The 19,240-nt window shown below is 42.9% G+C and overlaps 2 protein-coding genes across 7 annotated transcripts in view; one reads left to right on the top strand and one right to left on the bottom strand.

Annotated features, from left to right (window-relative positions):
• Positions 1-192: 192 nt before the first annotated feature.
• marf1 (meiosis regulator and mRNA stability factor 1) lies at positions 193-18,243 on the bottom strand. Of its 6 annotated transcripts, XM_017304624.1 has the most exons (28): positions 18,125-18,240; positions 17,967-18,021; positions 17,390-17,594; positions 15,881-16,717; positions 15,126-15,285; positions 14,759-14,970; positions 14,448-14,565; positions 14,161-14,333; positions 12,821-13,315; positions 11,621-11,766; positions 9,875-10,033; positions 9,584-9,770; positions 9,317-9,495; positions 8,607-8,687; positions 8,274-8,513; positions 7,294-7,413; positions 7,039-7,217; positions 6,726-6,946; positions 6,498-6,640; positions 6,278-6,411; positions 5,140-5,342; positions 4,797-5,024; positions 3,999-4,238; positions 3,653-3,904; positions 3,463-3,523; positions 3,228-3,332; positions 2,500-2,667; positions 193-2,407 (listed from the first exon to the last, which is right to left on the bottom strand). In XM_017304624.1, exons 3-28 carry the CDS (start codon positions 17,534-17,536, stop codon positions 2,220-2,222), a joined length of 5,376 nt encoding a protein of 1,791 aa, XP_017160113.1. In that variant the 5' UTR covers positions 17,537-17,594; positions 17,967-18,021; positions 18,125-18,240; the 3' UTR covers positions 193-2,219. The 6 variants fall into 6 exon arrangements, with proteins under 6 accessions (XP_017160113.1, XP_008407224.1, XP_008407214.1 ...); XM_008409002.2 differs by lacking the exon at positions 17,967-18,021 and having other exon boundaries at positions 18,170-18,243; XM_008408992.2 differs by lacking the exon at positions 17,967-18,021.
• Positions 18,244-18,674: 431 nt separating this feature from the next.
• The window catches only part of LOC103464752 (pannexin-1), a 4,456-nt gene continuing 3,890 nt past the window's right edge, over positions 18,675-19,240 (top strand). The window contains exons 1-2 of the mRNA XM_008409087.2: positions 18,675-18,806; positions 18,912-19,194. Of these exons, the coding sequence (XP_008407309.1) occupies positions 19,014-19,194 (181 nt within the window). The 5' untranslated portion in view covers positions 18,675-18,806; positions 18,912-19,013. The remainder of the gene's footprint in view (positions 18,807-18,911; positions 19,195-19,240) is intronic.

Genomic DNA, 19,240 nt, shown 5'->3' with positions numbered 1-19,240 from the left:
CTTTATCAGACATTGTATTAAGTGAACATTGGATTTTCATTTTCTTTTAAGCCATAAATAATCAAAATGAACTCAAACATATACAATACGTCCATCTGCGTGACTTTACAAGCCCCAGTAACTAAACCGCTTGAATAAACTTAATATTCTCATTTACTAAGATGCACCAGGAACACAAGTCACACACACAAACCAATGCTTGTGAATTTTATTAATCGATTCTTTTTGGTCACTTCAACATCATTTGACTGTTGCAACAGTGTCGGTGCAGCAAGGCAGTAAAAACTGACTGAAGGGACAGATGACTGCAGACACAATGAATCACTGAGGTAAACAAAACACTCATGGCAACATAAAGCTTTAAGGAAACGGTCGAATAAATAAAGTTCCTTAAAATCTTTTGTAGAATAACTATGAGGAAATTCAACACATGAAGAACTCATTTTAAATCCCTTCTCAAACAGGTATTTCAGCAACTAAAACTATGCAGAAGTGCATATTCCAACCGGTACAGCAGGTTCTCGGTGATCCAACTGAATCGAGGACTCATTAAAATGGAGTTAGTTGTCACTGTAGTTCAAACGAAAGAGGAAAAAAAAAAAAAAAATTTGTAGACATTCGCTGATCCGTTTAATCTGCTTTTGTGTCATTAATTTCAAACTATTACTTTGAACTGATGATTCCTTCAGCTGGTCACTAAAACAGTGCAAAAAGAAAGGAGCAACAAGAGCCACTTTTAAAAAACTTTGATTTGTGCAAGATGGAGCTCATCAACACCCAAGTAAAAAGAAACCTTAAACAGACTAAACCCAGTGTCAAGGCGAACAAACTTCCTACATGGGTTTTGACCCAATCCCTAAAGGTTTACAGCAAGCAGCAGCTTCGACTTCAGTTACATCCGGTTTGTGCCAAACTTCACACATGCATCCGACGTCTGGAGATGTTTCGGCAGCCAGCAGCCGAGGGGCGAAACGGAAAACGAAGAAAGAAAGAGAAATCAGAGACCACCGCGCACCTGCAAGTTAAAAACTACTCCGCCTGAGAGGGAGGAACGATGGCACCGTGTTTCAGCGCCGTGGCGAATACAAGCCATTGTAAAAGCCCGGCAGACCCCAGAGAGCGGCGGAGGGCCCCCCCCCCTCTGTGAGTGCAGGAGGCTTCTCAAGGCCCCCCCTCACTCCGAAAACCGTCCGCTCCCGCCCCCCACCACGTTTCCTCTAAAACATAGTCACTGTGCCGTTAAAAATCAAAAACTCAGGACTGTGTGCTGTCCTCTGAACACTCCGCCTCTGATTCAGCACCCACTAGTGGCAAAGGTTAACTCATGAAACCTTCACGAGGCAGCTGAGACCGCGGTAGAAAAATCAAGACCGACCTGAAACTAAATGTCTTCTCCTCATCTGCCCCTTGCATAAACTCAATTATGCAACACGTTGCACATTTCACTCCATCCTCTCCAGAGTACATCACACACACACAAACACAGCTTGGAGGCAAACATTCAGAGCTGCTGGCTGCAGATTACTGGCTTTGTGTCATTTAGGATCTACTGTCACGTTTAGGCCCAAGCTCCTTCACAGATGAACATAGACTCCTCAAAAACTTTGGAAGGAACTAAAAAAAACACACACACTGCAGAGACTTTGCAGGGGAGCGTACAGAGGCCAACTACTTTAAAAATCAGAAATAATTCATTGGCTAGCGACTCTTCAGCTGGATTGCTCGTTATAACCAACCAAAGACTAAGCTCCAAAAGGTCGAAACTAGGGTTTTAAAAAGAAAGTTTCTATTTTTGGCAGGGAGCAAAAAAGGAACCGTGAATGGAACTGATGAATCCCAATGCAGTTTTTATAAACTGAAAACCGTACAGTGAAAACTAACTCAGTTTTTACAACTCCGAGTTCCTCAACACGTCGACTACGGCTCAGAACCGCGGGCGCCCTCTGAGAAGCGGCCGCTCCTGGGATGAAAACGAGGATACAGCAGATCAGTTTGCAAATCAAAGAATTGCAGAAAGTCTGCAAAAACAAGATCAGCTAGGTGAACTTTAATGAAACGTGACGAAAAGCTTGCCGAGGAGGAGGAAACGGAAACACAACAGCCTGTTGCCGTGTCGAAGGTAGGCATCCGTTTGGAGCTGGTCAACTCTTCCATTTAGAGTTACACTGACGAGTGTGTGTGTGTGTGTGTGTGTGTTGAAGTGGAAGCAAATGAGTGGATCAGAGGCCTGCTGTGAAGGAGAAGTTGGCAGCTAGTTTAAATCTGCTGCGGGAAGCTCTCCTGCCAGGACTGTCCATGGACAAAATGTTCTTCCCTTCAGGGAACGACGGTGCAGCGTCTGAACCGCCGCGCCTCTCCGCCGGATCAGACGGACCATCTGCTGCAGCCTCCTCTACGGATTCCAGCTCTGAGATTCAGAAAAAAAAACAAATGGAAAGTGTACAGCGTTTATATCTTGAAGGACATCAAACGAGTTTAAATTACTGAGCAGGGACCGACCTGTTGGTGGCTGCGGAGGTGGAGTTCTCTCAAAATCAATCAGGTCCATTTGCTGCAGGAGAACGGGGTCAGGATGGAGCTGAGGTGACGGCAGGCAGGATGGCACGGGACCGCACAACAGGTCAACGGGCGAGGCTAGACGGAGCAACTCCGAGTCGGCGTCGCAACCTGGCAGGCGGAAAAAACAACAACAAAAGAAACAGATTCAAGAGTCAAAGTTTAAGTCAAACATTTCAAGATTGATACAAAAATATAGACTAATTTATCCAAGTTTTTGCTATATTCACATTTCTCTCAGTAAATATAGTTCTTTACATGAAATTCACAGCTGTTATAACCCAATAAATCAAGTTCAGTACAATAAAATGACATCTGGAGTCAGGATTTATCATCTGAACATAAGGATGGCATAGGAAGCCAAGAAACCACCTGGAATCCCATCAGGACTTAAAAAAAGCATTTTTTCTGCTATTGATGGCCTTTAATAAAAAGGTTTCTCATTACTAAAGTACAGCAGAAACTTTAAAAGTCTTACGGTTTACAAACCAACTAAAAGTAATGCTTACAATTGCATTTCTAAACTTCTGAATGTTCAAGTCAACATGAAGTCGATTGTAATTTCACCATAAAATAAGCCAGCACTAGAAACATGTAATGGTGTTTCAGAGAACTTCAGATGTTTACATGCAACCAGCATTTCATATGAACGCACGTGTGACTTGGATTACCTGGACTTGGTGTTCCTGACGTTGTGCTGCTGATGGGGCTGTCCCTGGGACTCTCCATGCTTTCTCCTGGCTGTGGGCTGCTGGGCACTGAGGAGCTTGGCTTTGCTAAAGCAAACAAACAGACAACAAACACTCCACATTTAAAGTTTCTGCATCGTCTTTTCATCCGAATGAAAATCTCTTTCAAACCTGACAGATCCAAAATATGCCCCGTCCTCCCGTCAGGTCGCCTTACCTTTCATATCGTTCTTTAAAACGATAATCCTCTTATGACCGTGTCCTTTGATCCAGACCACCTGGAAACAAGACGGGGTGTTTATCAAAAAGAAGAAGAGATTTGAAAAGATTTTAATAGATCTTTTAGGGACTGAATTACAATATAAAATTAAATGGAGGGGAAAAAAAAAAAAAAAGTCTATGTTGACCTGTGGAATGGCGCCGAGCAGGTCGTCGGCGCTCATGTATCCGTAAAAGCGAGGTTCTAGGCTGCAGCCTGTAAACTTGCTGTACGCCCCCTGGAACTCCGTCAGGAAGATCTGGTTGTAGTGGTAGGTGTGGAGCAGCGCCCGAACGTTACGAGCAAACTGGTAGAGTCTGGTAAGCCTCACCCACTCAACCTCATGGCCGCCGCCAGCACTGCAGTCTTCGACATTTCCACCACTTTCTTCAAAGTACAGCTAAGAGCAAGGAGGAGGAGATTAGCTGTTAGCTGCCGTTTAGGCAGAACCAGAAAATGTGTTGCGGTTCTTTGGAGAGAAATCTGATTCCAACCTCTATGAGGAAGGGCAGGCTCTTCAGCAGCTCGCTCAGAGACAGGAAGCCGTATTCACAGGGATTGAGCTGGGCTCCGTGGACACTCAGGTACTGGAGACTCAGCTCCTCCACCTTCATTCCTTTCGTCACTTGATCACTTTCCTGGGACATGAGCAGGGCCAGCAGCTGAGTGGTCAGCAGCCGCAGAGACTTCCTGTTGATCAGCTGCACTTCCCGACCGTCGGAGCCGTCCACCACCTGAACAACAGGAACGCAGAGCCATCGATGCCTCAGCGGTAAACTGAGAGATACTGGAGGAGTTACGTTGACACTCCAGCAAAACTAAAATAACCAACAGATATTATCCAGACTTCTGGAACTTATAGCCAGGACGATATTTTGCAAAAGTAATAAATAGAGTATTTTAGCAGCAGGTACAGGTTTTCGCTCCGTTTTGGAGCTTCAGGGGAATCTGAGTGGCTAGTCGATGTAGACAAAAATCTGACATAGCCCAACAGGGAAAATACACCAAAATACTCAGTTTCTTTTAAAGTGGTACAGCTTATTTTTTTCTAGTCATATTCTGAGGGTTTATTAGTAGCTTTACCTTCTACTGGTCTGAGAATCTCATTACTTTATAATATGACAACCTTCTACTCCAAATAAGGGAACCATCACTGAAGACATGAAACCTCACACAAACTTTTATGCAGTAAACCATCCTCCTGATAACTTCTTTAGACTGTCGTTTCTGTGATACAAAGATTGAACCCATTTTTAATATTATATATTTCAGAACAAATCTCTTTTTTTTACCTTGACAACATGGCAGAGTTTGGCCAGCAGAGCGGGCAGCGTATCCGCGTCGTAGTCCTGCAGACGGAGCCCATAACCGAAGGTCTTGCTGTACTCTACGAGCAGCTGGCTGACAGAAAGACTGAAGTTCTTCTGAGCCCGTAGAAGCTTGACCAGCTGGGCCGCCAGAGCCTTGATGCGCTCCACCTCGGTTAGAGTCAGCACCTTCTCCTCCCCGCATTCCAAAACCTGACAAGAGACGGAAACGCTCGGTAGGTCAGAAACCAACCGGGGCGCTCAGAGGAACAGAGGGCGGTACGGAGTCCGGAGCGGCAAGTCGGCCGGAGCGCCGTGTTGGCCGTACCGTCAGATTGTCAGGGATCGCCTCAAAGAGCTCCAGGAGCTTGGTGAATCCGTAGTAGCTGAGTTTGCACTGCCGGCCGAAGTGGTGGTGGTAGGTGGGGATGAACTTGCTGAACGGCATCCGGCAGTGCGGCTGATGCCGGAGAAGGTCCACCGCCTCCTTTGCAAACTGCTTGGTTCGCTCCATTTCCTCCATGGTCCGCTCTGGCGAGTGGAAACCGGGTTTCCAAAATAAAAGCAAACGTTGGACTCAGTGGAAGGAAAATGGTCGTCGATTTCTTTTTCTTTAAGCAAGTAATTCAGTTTCATTTATATAGCACCTAACACAGACTTTAAAAATCACAAAGTGCTTCACAAAGACACAATCATAAATCAATATAAAAAAGGGACATAAAATGTAGCAGCCTAGTTAAAGGCCTGTCGGCATAACGATGTCTGCAGCCGCTTCTTAAGAGTCAGTGGAGTTTATGCAGCTGCGACACATCTGACTGGAAGTATTCAGCTCCTGACTCAATACTTTGTAGAACCACAGCTCAGTAAACACAGCTGCAAATCATTTGATAGACGCTGATCCTCCACCACAGTTATTGAATTACAATCGTAGGAGGACTTTGACTAGGCCATTCTAACAAAAATGCGCTTTGACCTAAATGATTTCACTGCGGCTCTATTCCCTTTGTTTTTAAACCCAGTCCTTAATTTTATGATGCCGTTTGTTTAATAATGTTCAGCTGAGGGTACAGCTGGTATATTACACACCATTCTCTAATTTGGTGACAACCTAAAAGGCAATCTGGAATCTATTCAACATGTGCATGCTACACAGATTGCTATAAGTTTTTTAAAAAAAAGCATATTGTATTCTTGTACACATCTTGTATTTTTACATAGTGAGGACTGTCAGGTTCTAGATGACGACCCTTGCTTCACAATTATATGCCAAGTTTTAGTGGTCCATCACATTAAACTCCACTGAAACACAACGACGGCCCTCATAGTGTTTAAGGCTTTCAAAATCTATCTGCATAGAACTGGATAACTCTCTGTAACAAACGTCACCAAATGGAACCAAAAACCTCCCAACGAAGCGAGAGGTTTTTGTTCGGACTCAATCAGCGTCTCGTCAGTTTCAGACCGACCTCTCTTGGGAACAGAGATGACCGTGTCGGTGGTCTGGTTGGTGATGGTGATGGTAGTGTCTGGGATCTCAGCCAGCAGGTCCGTCAGGTCACATACGCCATAGTCTGTGACCGTCCAGTCTCTGGAGAAGCACCTGGAACAAAGAATACAAGGTCTGAAACACCAGCAATTCAAACTCTTTTTGAGACTTAAAGCGCCATCGCTGCCATGCTTACTGACCAATGGTATGCCTGCATGAAGTCCTTGAGCGCCACTTGTTTACTAGCTTGAAACTTGAGCAGCTTAAGCAGGTCTTGTGTGAAGCGCTTCACTTGTGCTCGGTGGGTGAGGGTCAGTAAACGTTTGGTACCCATTCCAATTATCTGTTGGTAAAAACAAACAAAAACATGAAACCCAAATAAACCTCATTAATGGGAGCATTAATGGAATGGGTTTTCTTTAGAGAACCTGCAGGACATGTGGGACGGCTTCCAGAAGCTCCAGCAGCTTGGAGAAACCGTAGTCAGAGACTCGGCATTGCTTGGCAAAGTGATGGTGGTATGAAGGTATGAATTTGCTGATCGGCATGAGGCAAGATGGCTGACTCTTCAACAGGTCAGTAATCTCTCTGCTAAACTGGATGAGCTGGGGATTACCAACCGGACTCTTGCAACGCTGAAACCAGGGCTCTGCAAAAAAATAAAATAAACACCCCAAATATTAAAATTCAGATACATGTGAAGGGTAGAGACATCATTTGGATATTTGTGTCTATTCCTACCAGAGTTTTGTCCAGGTGGTTTGTTGTTGACCCACTTGATGACTTTGAACCCGTTCTGCGCCGTGACGACAGCGATGCTGGGAACGCAGGTAATGAGATGCTCCAGAGGAACGCCGTCCTCTAGAGATTCATTGCCAACTTGCAGAGGGCTAAAAGCTGCTGCATAGCAGTCTGGAAAACTAAAATTAAACATTGCTCATTTCAAATGTGCCCACACACAAGTTTCATAAACGACACACAGAATTTTGGCGTTACCTTAGCAGTGGAAGAGTGCCGTCATGCATCTGTAACAGGCTGTGGACTTCAGTGGACAAACTACTCGGCGACATCACGACAAAAGGGATTTTATAGGATTCAGGGTCGAAGTCGGCCTCACTGTTAAAAATGTAAAAAATAATTGTAAAAAAAAAAAAAAAAGTAAACGTTCATATTTTAATCTGAGATAAAAGAACAAAAGGACCATGACCAGCTTTCAATCGTGTAGGATTCAGTTTTTAGGTTGGAGACCGATAAGTGTCAAAAAACTAAAACAAACAAACAAAAAACGGTAATAAGGGGTCTGAAGATAAAACTGAAGTTTGAATATGCAAGATGGCCGACTGTTGACTACAATATGCTTTTAATGTTTGCACCAAAATATTTACACTTCTCATTTCTTAATGGTTTGAAGGAATGTTAGGCCTTGTCCATGCATAGATGAAAAATGATGTAGCTGAAATATTCGTTGAGTGATATAATCATTTATTCAGTTTATTCCCTTGACAATATTAAGGGTTATTCCTATTAAACATGCCTAAAGGTTTTGTTTGGAGCATTTAACAGTATAAACTTATTGTTCAGGAAGAAGAGGCTCATTGGGGACGATTTAAAATGATAACCTGCTCGTTCTTATATTTTCAACATATTTCATTTAGGATATGTAGGATTCTTGATTTATTTATTTTTTAAAATCCAAATAAAGTTGTCTAAAAGCTAAGAAATTAAAACAGATCTTTGTGCTACAAAACATCCTGGTTGCATAGCAAAAATGTTTAGTTCCAATTTTAAAAAAATCACTAAAATTATGCGAGTCCAGTGAATTCTGTTGATAAAAAAGTAGGAAGGTTTAGTTCATTAAAACTGAAATGACTACAAGTGGGTAAACTACTAAAACTCCATTGAAAAACTCTGAGCTCAAAGGATGTGAATACTTTTGCAAGACACCGTTTGAACACGTTTTTTTGTTTTTTTTTTACCTGAAGTCTTGCTTAGCGTAATGTTGTCTGCAAACAGGCTCATGGTACTCGAGTTCCTCAAACACAACAGGACTCCCGCTTGCAGAGGACGAACCCTCCTGGGACTGGGAAGATCCCAGCGGACTCTGACGGATCTGGATGCTGGGCAGGAGACACACCAGCCTGGAGCCGCCTTGTTCCCGCACCGAGAGCACGTCCGATAACTTGTACAGCTCACCGATGGCGAGTTTATGCAAGTATCTGAAAAAGGAGGACATGATAAATATGTTGCTTTACAGCTTAGACGTTTAGTAGATGCTAAATCGAAAGCAATGGGTTGAAACGGGTACCGACTTCTTCTCATAGATCTCAGCCAGCTTGAACAGAGGCAGGCAATTAGCAGGAGCATCCTGAAGAATGCAAATGAGCTCAGTGCTGTAAAACGGCAGAAGGAAAATTACTTCAGTATCATATTTATTTTGGTGATTTTTAACCTTTCCGTACAAAAACCAAAGAAGAAAAAACACCACCATGCTGAAAACCCCCCCAAAATGAATACAAAAAAATACTTAAATTCCCGTCAATGGCAATAGCAAAATGTAGGTGGAAGCATAAGCTTTTTATACCTTCACTTTTGTTTATCCATTAAAAATTATAATAAAAAAAACACAAAAACAGGAGGATCTTTCCTGTATATTTTTCTAAAACATCTCCAAGGAATTTGAGGTGAGTCTGTTTTTTTTTTAAGTTTGTCTAGAATCATAATCTTTGTATTTGTTTAGCAAAAGTGAATTTTAATCTTTTTATTTAAAAAGAGTGAAAAACACAGTTGTAATTTCTCACAACAATTAATCCACACCCAAATCCTTCAATTGTTTTTAAAAATTTTCCTGACCTTTAATATAAAAAAACAACAACAAACAAATAGTTAATGTATTAAATAATAGCTTGTTTCTTTAATTTGAAACTGCTTCATAGAAGGAACTGATTATAGGCTTTGTATGTTAGGGATTAATACGAGACAAAATGTTCGTCAATTTACTAACTAATTCACCAAACTGTACCTGAGCAAGGAAAGCGATTTGTTGTTGCCACCAGTAACGAGAGACACCTGGATGCGTTTACTTCCAATCTTGTGGCGGTGCAGGCCGCTGACAGCACTGATGGCTTGCTGCAGGGACGTCATCTGAACTGTGGCCTTCAGCTGGTAATCCGTGTGCGGGCTCAGATCCACGGCTTTCACCTAGACAAAACAAAGAGGAAACGCAGAAACGTTCGACTCCCCGAGTGACCCATCATATCTTTCCAAACACCAGGTGTAAACGCCTTACCTGTCCATAGCGGGAGAAGGTGTCATGCAGTATCTGCTGCAGATCTTTGCGGGACATCCTGTAGTCAAGGTTGGCGACCTGAAGCTCCGCCCCCTCTGATAAAGGCTCAGACGGCCCTTCAGAGAAAGAGCTGCGAGCGGTTGTGAGCAGAGGAGAGGAGCGGCTGGACAGGCAGGGGGATCCGCTCCTTTTTATTGAAAGAAGAGATGTTTGTTAATCTAAAAAAAAAAAAATTTAACAGTTGTAGTTATAAAACGGTGCTGATGGATAATGTTCACGCAGCGTTCGTACCGGGACGACCAGGACCCATGAGATGGGACGAGGGGGCTGAAGCTCCTGTTCAGATTCAGCTTGCTGAAGGCTGAGGGTGTGCTAATCTTGAACTCGTCCGAGCTCTGGTCCCTCTGCGCTGCTGGTGATCCGGTTACGCTTCGAGGGCTGGAGCACTCTCTTTTACACGGACAGAGGAAAGGGCCTGGTTAGGCTGGGAACAACGCTGCACAGACGCCATCAACTCGGCAAACAGTTTTGTGGTCAAAACTAGATGAAATACTATGCAGTTCCTGTGAAGACAGCTGCACAGTGTTCAAACATCTTCACAATACAGACCACAGACTCATTTTACTGGGAATTTATGAGTAAAAAAAACATGATGTTACTCAGTTTTGGTCAACCAGTATTCTTTGTATACAATTCCATTGGATTCAAGAGCGTCTTGGAAACGTTTGCCCCATTTGCTGACTTGCTATTTTTTTGCATGTTTGTCACACTTCAGTGTTTCAGAACTTGAATATTAGTCAAAGCAACACAAGTAAACACAGAATGGAGTTTTTAAATGAAGAGGATTGTTAAGGAAGGAAAAAAAACAATTCCAAATCTACATGGCCCTGTGGGGGAAGAGTGACTGCCCTTCCTGTTAAAACATAACTGATTTATCACACCCGAGTTCACCGTCTCCAGCCATGCACTGATCACTGCTGCACCTGTTCTCAATCAGGACATCACTTAAATATGACCTGGCCTGACAAATAAAGAACACCAAATGATTCTCACAAGCTAGACATCATGCTGAGATCCCAAAAAATCCAGTAAAGCAATTGAGATCTGCCAGTCTGGAAAGGGGTTACAAAGCCAGAACTTGGTTGCTCTGAAACATTGAAGTGTGACAAAACATGCAAAAAAAAAAAAAAAAATCAGGAAGGGGGCATGATAGGTATTTTCCTAGAACCTACATAAAAGAACCACAGACAACGTATATGAATTTTATGACAAAGCTTCTGCAGCAAAAGGAGAAGACTCTGTCAACTGCTTCTCAGAGCTGTTCACAGAGCGTTCTGAAAATCTTTGGGTAGAGCTTGTCTTTTATTTTCAAACTTCAAAGAGGGAGGATAGGCAAGATAAGACAACAGGGAAACAGCTGAGGTCGTAAAACATTTTACCTAAACACAGCAAAGGTCGTAAAACAATTTAACATCTGTCCCATGTTCTGAGCCCGGTTCAAATCTCGGTCAAACTGTTTCACATGAAGATAACAGGCAGCTGTGACTTCTAGGTCAGTTCACACATACAGTTTAAAGAGGAGAACACTTTAAACTGACTAACATTTAGACTGAAAGTAACAACAAAATGATAATACCAAAAATCCCCATCAGGGCACACACTTTTTCACACCCTGTATTCAAAGCTTTGGTCATCGTTTCATAACAATCAGGTTCGTTCACTACTGTTCTCTTAGAAACCTCTGATGCCTTCATAGAGCAGCTGCATCTATACTGAGGTGAAATCAGACACAGGTGCTTCATTAACTGCAACTTCTGAAGGCAGCTAGATTAGATATTTAGGAACATCACAGTATAGGGGTCAATGTAAAGATGCACACAGCCCATAAGATTGTTTTTTTTTCCATGAAAAAAATGAAAAATGAAAAACAATGAATACTGAATTTCACAGTTCTGTACAACCTAAATGGATTTATATAGGCGTTTATTAAATAAAAACAAATTATCCCCCATGATGTGTGTGTGTGTGTGTGTGTACCTCTTGTGCATTGATTCTCCTGATAGGCTGGTCTTTGCCTGCTCCTCCGGGGCTCCCGTCTCTTTTCTCTGCGGCGATAGGGAAGCGGCACGCCCCTTGCCCAGGTGGGGCAGGACCACCCTGGACTTTGCATCCATGTTAATCTCCTAAATTAAGACAGTGGGAGATTGTTTTTCAGACAGGACAGACAGACCGGAGAGACATCAGTAACATCTGCGAGGCTGCATGCAAACAAGCTGAAGAGAAATCAGACCTGAACCAACTCATTAAGGTGAATCTAGCAATGTGCAGTTAAGATCAACAAAGCAATTAAATCAGGAACAGATTTTAAATAATTTTGTATGATAAATTGTCTCAGTAATTGTTGCAATAAATATGAATACTGTTGTTTTGAGACCAGTCTCGATCAAAATGCTGACGATGGCATAAAAATGCAAGATCAATAAGCTTTAATTTTGTAAAGAACATGTCACACAGGAAGTGGAAGACATTTGAAATATCCAAAATAAAACATGACAACCAAATAACTTAAGCAGATATAAAAACCTAAACAAAATGGTTTTTGAAGTATCTATATAAAATTTCTATATATAAAAAAAAAATCATCAGAATGGAAATGACTGAGGTCATTTCAATTTATCATGCAATTAATTGCTTATTGTGACAGGGGTAGCTGAACATAAACTTTTGATTTAAATTTCAAAGTTCAACTCCAAATATGTTTCAATTTTACATCTCTAGTTTTGACCTTAATGGGTTGGTTTTGATCAGACAGTCGCATTGGCTTAATTGAACGCAAAGAAAATAATGTAAAAGTAAAAAGCCTTAATTTCTTTTGTAAGAAAGGAAAACATTAGGGGAAAAAAGGTTAAAACTGAATCTGAACAAGACAAACTGGCTAGTAGAAATATGGCTTCACAGACAAAAAAAAAAAAAGCACAAAAGCAATGAGGCAACTCATCTATTAATAAGGCTTGATAAATGAACATGCAGGGCAGCCAGGAGACGAGAGAAAAAAAAAAAAAAGCATGCACCAGCACAAACACTGCATGCCATTTGCTAGTAGCGGCAGACGAATGAAGGCGTTAGTTAAAGCAGCAATCAGGAGAGCTTTGAGGGAGGACGAGCTACTGCGATTGGCACGGCAGCCCAGACAAGGACAGAGCGCAGTGGGAGGCGGGCGTGGAGGAGTCTGCTGACCTGATGCGGTTTGGCTGGAGCGCCGCCCGGAGGCCCACTGGACCCCCTCCTGGGGCTGTAGGGCCTCTCGGGCACTAGGGCAGAGGTGGGGAAGGGGCGTGTGGCTCGCCGAGGCCTCCTGGGTGACCTGGGCTTCTCCAGGGGGAGAAAAGAGGAGGAGGAAATGGTGGGGAAAGGGGCGAGCACAGACACCTTGGTTTGGAGGGAGCGGGGTCTGGCCTGAAGCGGAGCCTCAGGACTGACTTCGTCTCTGGGCCTTGGCGTGAAAGAGAGGCTGATTCTGTAGCCAAACACATCCTCGTTCTCCATTCGTTTGCGGGCGCGGGCGGCTGCCTCGGGGCTGCAGAAGCGGAGGACCGCCGCACCCGGGGACAAGCTCTGCACTTTGCCCCCACAGTTGTCTGACAGGCGGCGAAGCCTGAGCCTCACGGCGTTCTGCAGGGTCTTGTCGCAGATGACAGGGAGGTTGTGCACATAGAGGAGGCTGAAACTGGGCTGAGAGAGGGGAGGAAGAGACATTGTGCCCATCTGGTTTGCATCAAACTTAAGATACAAAACTGAAGCCGTGTTTGCTTTAAAAAGAAATTAGGGTAGCCTTAAAAGACATTTACTAGAGCTGAGTGGATGTTTTTCCATTAATTTCAACACTGGGGGAAAAAGAAAAGAAAAAAAAGAAAAAGAAATAAAGCTCCAAAACACAAAAGTTGCACTATCAAATTAAAAGCTGTCATTTTTTAGTAACTTAATATCTTAAACATTTAATACAAATTAAAGTCTAAATACAGAATCTCAAAAAGTATTTAAACACACCTGAAGCTTTTTCCACATGTTTGTACCACAAACTCAAGTTTGTGGTACGCATTTCGCTGTGATTTTGCACAACATCTCAACCTCACACAGACAGAAAGGAGCTCAGGGCAGTTTAAGACATTTTGAATTAGAGGTATGGATACTTCTGACAGACACTGTAAAAATAAGTTCAGTTTTAGGGGCCAAAAAACGGTGTATGTAACAATCTCCTTGGTGTACTATGCAAGATCAAAAATGTAGGCAGGGGACTTGCTTAATCTGTAAGGTGGTAATCATGCCAGGGCAGTGATTCGATTAGCAAGCATGTCAATTTCTTATACATGAGGGTAAAGGAACACGACTGCATACTATATTTTAATCCTGCAGGCTTTTAATCCTGCTTTTTTTAAAAAGGTGTTAACCTAGAGTAAATATGCACATTGACCAACAATTATATTTTTCTTTGTTTAATCTGAACAATCCCAACTTACCTCATCAGATACAGCTTTAAAAAGGTGTTTCAGGCTGTAGTGGCGGATTGCAAGGCTTACCTGGGATTTGACAGGCATACGCTGTGGCAGATCCGCTGTGATCTCCTGAAAGGGAACATGGCGGTGGGCGTGCTGCAGCAGAGTCGAAGACGTGTGGTTGCCGTGGATCAGAATCACCTGGAAGCCGTGGCGGTGACGCAGGTCGCTCAGTTCGCTGGCGAAATTCACATCCGCTGGCGGCAAAGAGAGGAAACGATTGTGTTTTATTTTTTTTAGCAAAAGATCTCCCTCAAAGACAACCCGATTCAGCGGATTCAGGTGATCGTGGGTAAACAAGGCAAACTCACAGGACACCAGGATGACAGTTGCAGGGGCAGCATGGGTATCAGCAAATCGCCTCAGGCTCTGGCGAAGTTTGTCGTCGGCAGCGTTCTTTGCCGTGGCATTGATGTGAGCGACGGTGACCTGATGAAGAGCAAAATGTACAATTTATAAACATATTAGTTCTTGGAAAATCCGTTCTTGGCACTTTGTGTCCATGAGGTAAATCCAAACAACGTTGCTTTAGGTTTGTGGTTACAATTAATGATTCGAGTCCAAGAGACATGAATACTTGAGGAAACCGGAGTATGCCAACAACTTTAATCCTCGCAGATACCTGGCAGTTGTTGAGCTCTTGGATGACCGCTTTACTCTCCTTGCTGATATCGCAGACACAGATGAACTCGGCTTCGCGATGTCCCTGGAAGAACCTGCTGCGAATCCGCTGCACCACGGCTTCGGCAGAGCGGCCGCTGGGCACGCTGCAGTTTTCAATGTCCCAGAAGACACCGACCGGAGGGATGTTCTCAGGACCACTGTTCTCTGAACCTGAACAAACAAAATAAAAGCTGCAATTTGAAGACTTTGACAATGTAGGTTAGAAATTCAATGTGTCGACTACATATGCTGAAAGCAAGTCTTCAAAAAAATAAAATAAAAAAGCAGAACTCATAATTACATATTATATTGTCACGTTTGTATACCGTATTTATAGCCAATCATGCCATGATTGAGGGGCGGCATGAGCATCATGCCATCAGAGGACGTGCCACAGCCGTTGCAAATGGGAACAGGGATGGAAGCGGTCAGAGGTGCAGGAACGTCAGGCCACACTTTGGGCTCTGAAGTCAGAGCGGTCTTTGGCTGCAAATCAGGGAAAAACTAACAACCATGAGGAAACTAAACTATGGATAAACAAAAAACAAAAAGACAACAGAGGTCTCAAACCATTTTACTTATCGGAGTTTAGATTTTCTCATCTTCATGGTAGGACTGGGTGATTCATTGATTATCAATAAATCAAAAATTTTTGGCATTTGAAGATTAAAATTTTGGAAAAATCTTTGTTTTTACCAATTCACTTCTTCCATCTCAGCAGGAAACCTGCACCTTCTTGACTTTCATTAGTATCCATATTTCTTCGTTTCAAAGAAAATATTACACGGTGGTCACGTCAGATCCCGACAACTATCCAAGTTTTTATACTGTTAATACTATGACTACATTCTCACAATTAAGCAAATAAGAAGAAATTTGTAGCCTGCCCTAAGACTCCATTGTACAACTCAAAAAAGGCATTACTAAAGCCACTTTTGAAAAGATTTGTTGTCATTTGCAATTTCTGGTTTTATAAAAAAAAAAAAAATCTGAATTAAAAAAAAAATTAAAATCAGATGTGAGATTCGTGGTTTCAAATTCCAAGAAAGCCAAAAACGTTAAAACAGTAAACTGAACCAACCTTTAACAAGCACTCCTGGCAGAAGTGCCCCCCATTGCGACAAACCGTGTGTTTTACATTCCGGAGCATAGGATTAGAGCAGAAGTGTGCTGAGGTGGTTGAAGTGGTAATGGTCGTGCTGCCCGAGAGTTCACCGAGTGTTGCTCTTAGGGATCTGGTTCTGGTTGATGTGCTGCAGTCCACACCGCACGTGTAAAAGCCAGAGGAAACCAGGCAGGAGCCTTGCACGGGAGCAGGTGGAGAGGAGGACAGAGGTGGGGCAGAGGGAAACGTGCTGGGCTGACTGTGTGGGAGAGGCAAAGCCGAGCGTGGCGGAAGAAGTCCTGAGCAGCAGGGGAAGTAAGGGTGAAAGGAAGGAGGCTGAGAGGTAGCCATGGAAGAGGGCAACTGAGGTTTGCAATCTAGAGTGAGCAAAGGATCAGACGCCTCACTTCCCCCTCCATGGCTCAGGTTGTTACAGCGATAAGTAGACGGGGCTACAGAGCGCTGCTCCAATCTGCTGCTGCTGATTGGTGCTGCCTGAGGATTACTGCCACCGTCAAAACCTGTGCCACCCAACAAGCCATAGCCGTCTGTGCTGCAGTAATCACAGTGGGTGCAAACGCTTACTTTGGGGCTAGCCCCTTCTTGTTGCGGTTTTGACGGCGGATGTCGTTGGTGCGAGTCTGGCGTTAGCTGCAGGGAGGGTGGCAAGCAGGCAGGGGGCAAAGGGAAAGGTGCCAAAGGAAAGGGCTGGGACAGTTGGGATGTGGAAGGACAATGAGGAAGAGGAGGAGGCGGTGGTGGGGGGACATCCTTCAGGTCCAGCACAGCCTTTCGGTTGTCCATGTAAATGTTCTGAAATATTAAAACCAAAACGCAGAGATTTCAGGATTCCTTCAAATTTTTCATTCCATGAAAAATTTACTGAATTAAAGAGAACTGGCCTATTTAACCAAATACACCATTTTCACTCATTTGGATTATGTGTCGCCTGAACAGATGTGTGTAGGACCAGATAATGCTTCACAACAGACAGATTTTGTTTACAGCCCATGTCTAAGAGGGTAAAAGAAAAGCAGCAGTTGTGTGCTTTCTAAACACGTTTGGATTTTTCTAAAATCTTAACACCCAAGACCAAACTTTCTACATGTGTACATTAATATTTTCAGACAGTTTTCAAATTTTTTCAGGGGGTGGAGGGATATGCAAACTGATATGTTGTGAATTGGAGATGACTGAATAAGGAGATTACAATGGGTTTCTGATATCTACCACTTTGTTTATAGCCCCTGTGCCTTAATTTCCTGCTCATCAAAGTGTGTGATCATAATCAAAACAGTACTAACTAAAGCAAGTAGTCATTAACTTATACAAGACACACAGCAGATCTCATGACCTGTGCACCTTGCATAAAACTTTACAAAAGTTCTCTGAAGGCGGCTATTTTACTCCTACACTCCCAGACCCCATTTTTCCCCAAATTTGTCTCACTGTAATAAGTTTGCGTGTAAAGATGAATATACTTGCATCTTTCTTTTTTTGATGAAGGGAAGTCGTCTCATTTGAGGAGAAGCAGTTTTTATGTTTCCATAGGTGGCTGGAGACATCAGGAGGAAATGGCCATGGGGCGGTTCTAGAGCCGCTTGTGGAGCTCTCCTTCCTTGCGCCATCCATCAGACAAACACCAGGGGCCTTTCACCATGCTTCCGTCCCTCTTCTCTCTCATGCTTCCCTATGCAGAGTAAATGAAACTGAAGTTCCCAATAGTACTTCTGTTACAAAACCAGGACACTGCAGCTCAAAGTGACTCGTTTACGATGACAGCATATGTGGTTAAAGTGCGTCTGATGAAACAAGAGTTGGAGCTTAAAGGTCTTTGGGGGAAGGAGGTCGGGATATTGCTGTAGATAATGCCGATTTAATCGAATACAAGTTGTTTTTAACAGAAGGGAGCCATCAAAACAACCAGACCCGAGATAAGGTTAGCTCCAAGCTAGCAAACTTTGTGGCCGGCTAGTTCGACGCTTTTGTCGTTTCTATATTTCTAGACAAAGTAATAAAGATGGTTAACTTTGAAGAAACTATAATAAGTCCTTAGACTTACAGTTAGCCGCATGTAGGTGTTTTTGCTAACGACAGAGCGACATTCTCACAGCAACCTAAACATTCATAAATAGAGCTGTCACTCAACTACATTTAAAACGAAGTTAGCATTTTTGAAATGTCAAAGATTTGTTTGCAGTTAATTTCTCAACCATTTACCTGCGAAAGTTTAGCCTCTCACATCCTCCTCTAACTACCATTCACCTGTGTTTGTCTCCCCGGGAAACCTGCACCTTTTTGTAGCCGAGGACTGCCAAAAACTAGACACAACTGTCGTAAATGTTGTTGTTTTTGCTGTGGAATGGCGACTGTGCTGTGCAATTGGCGGCAGTACACCAAAAAATAGATTGAACGATATTATGTAAAAATAAGACTTCGTCCTTCATATATTTTTTTAGACATTTATATTAATAAAATATAAAAATGTCAATTAAAGCGATGTACACTATTAATATAGAATAGTCATATAGTAATAATAATTACGTCATTTAAATTCTGTGCTCAGTATAATTAGTTGTGCAGTGTCCTTTTAATGAGCCACAGATACAGCTTTAATTGTTTCTTGCTAGATTGAAATATGAAATAATTAAATTAACGCAGAAAAAACTACGTATATCATGAATTAAATATAGTTCTTTATTCTTACATTTATTAAATAACTTTTACGTATAAAGCACTGTTTATTTAATGCAGTTGGAATGTGGGCAGGGTCTCGACGCTCTCTCCCGTCTCCAATGGTAACAGATTCATCTAACTGATCAATGGCGCCCTCTAGCAGGCCTCCTTGCTCCACTATCAACTCCTTGCGTCTGGGTTCACTAACGGGACAGCATAGCAGCAGGTTAATCCATCACTCAGCGTGCAAGGAGCTTGGTGAACAATAGAGTTAATTTGTGCTTTAAATATTCATTCAGTTTCTCTTTTCTGAACGCTTTTTCTTCATCAGACAGACGAAAAGCTGCGAGGTTTTGTCATTTTAAGTAATACAAAGAGCGGCTTCTCCTTCAGTCTCACACTCAGGTTTTTTTTTTGTGTGTGTGCGGCCCTCATGGCGATTGCCTCCGTGGCCACAGAGTACGTGTTTTCGGACTTTTTGTTAAAGGATGCCAAGGAGCCGAAGTACAAAGGGGTCCGTCTGGAGCTGGCCTTGGATAAAATAGTGACAATTCTGGCGGTGGGGCTGCCTTTGTTTCTCATCTCGCTCGCCTTTGCGCAGGAGGTCTCTGTAGGTGAGATGGTGCATTTTTCAACATTTCACTGTGTGAGATAATGCTT

This window comes from Poecilia reticulata, linkage group LG1, assembly GCF_000633615.1.
Source record: "Poecilia reticulata strain Guanapo linkage group LG1, Guppy_female_1.0+MT, whole genome shotgun sequence".
Taxonomy (NCBI): domain Eukaryota; kingdom Metazoa; phylum Chordata; class Actinopteri; order Cyprinodontiformes; family Poeciliidae; genus Poecilia; species Poecilia reticulata.
This window is presented reverse-complemented; position numbering and strand designations above follow the sequence as displayed.